The sequence below is a fragment of the Agelaius phoeniceus genome, unplaced genomic scaffold, assembly GCF_051311805.1.
Source record: "Agelaius phoeniceus isolate bAgePho1 unplaced genomic scaffold, bAgePho1.hap1 Scaffold_110, whole genome shotgun sequence".
Classification (NCBI taxonomy): Eukaryota; Metazoa; Chordata; class Aves; order Passeriformes; family Icteridae; genus Agelaius; species Agelaius phoeniceus.
Window position 1 is genome coordinate 1439095 of NW_027509876.1, and position 4463 is coordinate 1443557.

The window sequence follows — 4463 nt, forward strand, 5'->3', positions numbered from 1 at the left end:
CCTGGGGCCTGGGGACACTTGCTCAGTCGTGTCCCTCTCTGGGACCCATTAAAAGTCCAAGAAACTTTGGAGTTGGATTCTGCCTTGGAGTTCTGGAGAGATTTCTTCAGCTCCCTCTCAGGGACTGATGTCCAGGGCCTGAGCACAAAGCCCCAGAGGCTGATTAAAGTCCTTGTGCTGTGTCTGTGCTGCTGAGCTGGGCTGGGCTCCTGGCCCAGAGGCAGCTCCTGGTCACCAAGAAGAGCTTCAAAAGCACATTTCTCTTGAGGAGCAGCTCTTGTGCCAGCCCAGCAGGGCTGGGGCACTGCCTGCAGCCAGCCCGGGCACAGCACAGAGGCACAGAGAGCTTCAATCAGTCAGGGCTGGGAAGGGGCTGAGAAGTGCCTGGGGCACAATCACTGCCAGCCCTTGGCACAGGAACCTCTGGCTGCAGGACAGTGCAGCTGCAGCTCCTGGAGCCATCTCCTGCAGCTGGAACATGCCAATGCCTGCAGAGCCTGTGAGTACATTCTCTGCTTGTCTCTTGTGCAGAGCAGCCAGGGGTGCCCAGGGCTGTCCTGCAGAGCAGGGTCCTGCAGCCCAGGGCGCTGTGCTGGGGCAGGGACTCTGCTGCCTGCCAGGGACAGCTCTCAGCCAGCCCTGGCAGCTGCTCCCAGCGCTGGGCAGAAGCTCTGGGGGGAAGGAGCCGCCCTGAGCAGGGCAGGGGCTGCTGCTGAGAGGGGCTGGGTGGGGCAGGGCTGCTCCCAGCTCCAGACCAGCCTGGGCACAGCTCCGCAGGGCACTTCCCAAAGAAGGTAAGCCTGGGATTGCTGTAAAGATCAGGAGCTTTCCTGAGAGTGTTTTCAATTACCTGCTTGAAGAAGGATGGGAACATTGGGGTGATGACAAAAAAGATTTTTGCTTTTTTTACATTTTCATATATTCATAACTCTGTTAATTTATATTATATTTTTATAAAATATAATCCTTACTTTATTCCATTAAACTCTTAACTAACTTGATTAAGCTACTATTATATACTTTTATAACTATAATCCTTAATTAACTCTAGCATGTTTCCTAACCATTCTCTTATATTTTAGAACAATAAGGTGACAGTCTACATTCGTGAAATACTTTCTTATTATCAGTCTTATTATCAAATAGTCTTATTATCAGGAAGAGAACCTACAAGAACATTTTGTTTATTGACCAGAATGTGAGCAATCACAACAAAAAGTCAAGGCAAAGAAGCCTTAGGATCTAGTCCAATGAGTTGAGCCAGGGGTGTGTAACTGGGGCAACTGAATCTCCTACTGGATATTCCTGTTAAATATCCTAATTAATCAACCTTAATAAATTGTTGAAATCAGGGACCAAGTGTGCCCCATCCCCACTGGGACACCTGGAAGCTTCCAATTATTATCTGCTTTTTCCTTTACTGTTCTAACACTGTTGCAAGGGTTTTTTCTCTTTGGATTCTAGACAACAGGGGGATGAGAGAAGCAGAACAGGAATTGTAATCCCAGAATCACAGAATATTCTGAGTTGAAAGGGACACACAGGATCATCAAAGGAATGTTTGATCTTTTACAGGGACTGCAAAACTGTAAATTAAGTTGATCAGTGTCTCTGCTGGGAGCCTCCCAAAGGGCCCTCAGCCACTCCTCAGCCCTGCACAGCAGCAGCATCACCTTTGCAGGGCCCAGCAGGGCTCTCCTGAGCTGCCCTTGCCCAGCTGCACACAGAGCCTGCCCCAGCCAGGGCCCTGCACACAGGCAGGTTTCTGTAGGGCCCCAGCCAGGGCACGCAGGCTGGGATGGGCTCTGTGAGCGCTGGCAGGGACAAGGCTCCTCTCAGGAGGGAATGTCCAGGCCCAGGGAGATGCTCAGGGAAGGAGAGGGGGCTGGAGAGAGCAGGGCTGGGGCAGGAGGGCACTGTTGGTGTGTGGAAGGTGCCGGGCACAGCTGGGCACGGGAACACTGTCCTGAGTGCCCGGCTGTCTCTGCCCTGCCCTCTCAGGCACAGCACCACAACATCTGCTCTTGCTTCTGCACTGCCCTGACATTGGCACTGTTATCTGCTGCTCTCAGGGAGGCTCTGGCATCTGCAGCAGCTGAGTCAGGCACTGCCCTTGGCATTCCTGCCAGGCAGGGCTGTCCATGGCAATGGGGTGTCCAAGCTCCCCTGGCACCTGTGGGGCTGTGGGCAAAGCAGTCCATGGCAAAGGGGAATCAGCTGAGCCCCCTCCCTGAGATCCCATCATGGGCACAGCCAGGGATCTCCTTGCTGTGCCCTGCCAGGCTCTGAGCTGCCCTCCTGGGTGCAGATCTGTGCCAGAGCCTCTGGGAGTTCCCTGAATGTCCCACGGGCAAGGGCAGAGCTGCCACAGCTGAGGAAATGCTGCTGGGTTTGCCCAGGGAGCCGTGAGTGTCCTTGGCACAAGGGGGTGCTGAGACCTTACCCAGAGACCTTGAGAGAGGGTGAGCAGAGATCCCTCTGCTCTGGGCAGGGCCTGGTTTATCCCAGGGTGACCCGGGAGTGTGACTGTGCTCTGATTGCAGCCAAAGGTTTTCCCACAGCAGGTAGAAGGGCGAGTGTGTCCCAGCTGTAGGCATTGTCTGCAGGGAATGGCCCAGGTTTGGCTCCAAGCGGCCTCTCCTGACTTGTCACTGTCCTTTCTCCATGAACAGGTGCCCATGTGCAGCCCCAGCAAATGTCCAACAGCAGCTCCATCAGGCACTTCCTCCTGCTGGCATTGGCAGACACGCGGCAGCTGCAGCTCCTGCACTTCTGCCTCTTGCTGGGCATCTCCCTGGCTGCCCTCCTGGGCAACGGCCTCATCATCAGCGCCGTAGCCTGCGGCCACCACCTGCACACGCCCATGTTCTTCTTCCTGCTCAACCTGGCCCTCGCTGACCTGGGCTCCATCTGCACCACTGTCCCCAAAGCCATGCACAATTCCCTCTGGGACACCAGCAACATCTCCTACACTGGATGTGCTGCACAGCTCTTTTTCTTTGTGTTCTTCATCTCAGCAGAGTATTTCCTCCTGACCATCATGTGCTACGACCGCTACGTGTCCATCTGCAAACCCCTGCACTACGGGACCCTCCTGGGCAGCAGAGCTTGTGCCCACATGGCAGCAGCTGCCTGGGCCAGTGCCTTTCTCTATTCACTGCTGCACACAGCCAATACATTTTCCCTGCCCCTTTGCAAGGGCAATGCCCTGGGCCAGTTCTTCTGTGAAATCCCACAGATCCTCAAACTCTCCTGCTCCAAATCCTACGTCAGGGAACTTGGGCTTCTTGCTGTTAGTGTGTGTTTATCTTCTGGTTGTTTTGTGTTCATTGTTTTCTCCTATGTGCAGATCTTCAGGGCTGTGCTGAGGATCCCCTCTGAGCAGGGACGGCACAAAGCCTTTTCCACCTGCCTCCCTCACCTGGCTGTGGTCACCCTGTTCATCAGCACTGGCTTTTTTGCCTACCTGAAGCCCCCTTCCCTGTCCTCCCCGTCCCTGGATCTGGCCCTGTCAGTTCTGTACTCGGTGGTGCCTCCAGCCCTGAACCCCCTCATCTACAGCCTGAGGAACCAGGAGCTCAAGGCTGCAGTGTGGAGACTGATGACTGGATGCTTTCAGAAACATTAAACTGTTGGCCAATTTCTGCAAATCATTTGTAATAAAAGTTATCTTTGATCCTTCTTGTTGATTTAATTTTGGAGGTTCTTTTCCTTTGTTTTAGTATTTTCTTATTGTCCACAAAGAAATGTCAATCTTTGTGCCATTTCTCATTTTGTTTCTCTCCACCTTCCCTGTAGTCACAGACTGTGTCAATGAGGGGCTGTGCTCTTGGTGCCTTTAAAGGAACTAAAGCCTCTCCCAGCAGAGTTTTCTGCAGAGATGCCCTTGTGTTGCCTTCTCTGGAGCTGCAGCAGCAATGTCTGTGTGCAGAGCTGGGGCAGATCAGTGCTGGCCCAGCAGCTGTGCCCAGCAGCAGCAGCAGCAGCAGCACTTGGTGTTGCCAGTGCTGCTGCCGTGGCCCTGCCCCGCTGCCCTGGTGGCCCTGGTGTTGCTGCAGGGCCTGAGTGCTCTCGGGGCCGGGCACAGCCCTGGGGGTGGCAGTGCCGGGGCTGCAGCAGGGACAGGCCATGGGCACTGCTGGGGCAGCGCTGACGCCTCAGGCCAGGCCCTGGGGGCTCCAGGCTCCTTGCCCAGGCTCTCTCAAGAACACGGCCAGGCCAATGCTCAGCACAGAAACCCCCATGAGCAGCCCCAGGCTGGCCGTGGGCAGGCTGGGGGCAAACAGCATGGCTGGGGCTCTGCAAGGGCCCTGGGGCAGACGGGAAGGAGCAGCAGAGCAGGGGCTGATCCATGCCCAGTGCGCTGCACAGCCCAGGGCAGCGTCCCAGAGCCTCCTCATGCAGCTGCCAACAACATCCCCCCTCTGCAGCCCTGGCCTCTCCCCCAGCTCACACAGGTGCCC

General features: G+C 55.4%; 1 protein-coding gene across 1 annotated transcript; it reads left to right on the forward strand.

Moving 5' to 3' along the window:
* The first annotated feature begins 3040 nt into the window (after nucleotides 1–3040).
* Nucleotides 3041–3628, forward strand: LOC143692975 (olfactory receptor 14J1-like). Its single transcript, XM_077173054.1, has one exon. The coding sequence runs from the start codon at nucleotides 3041–3043 to the stop codon at nucleotides 3626–3628; it is 588 nt and encodes a 195-aa protein (XP_077029169.1).
* The last annotated feature ends 835 nt before the right edge of the window (nucleotides 3629–4463 follow it).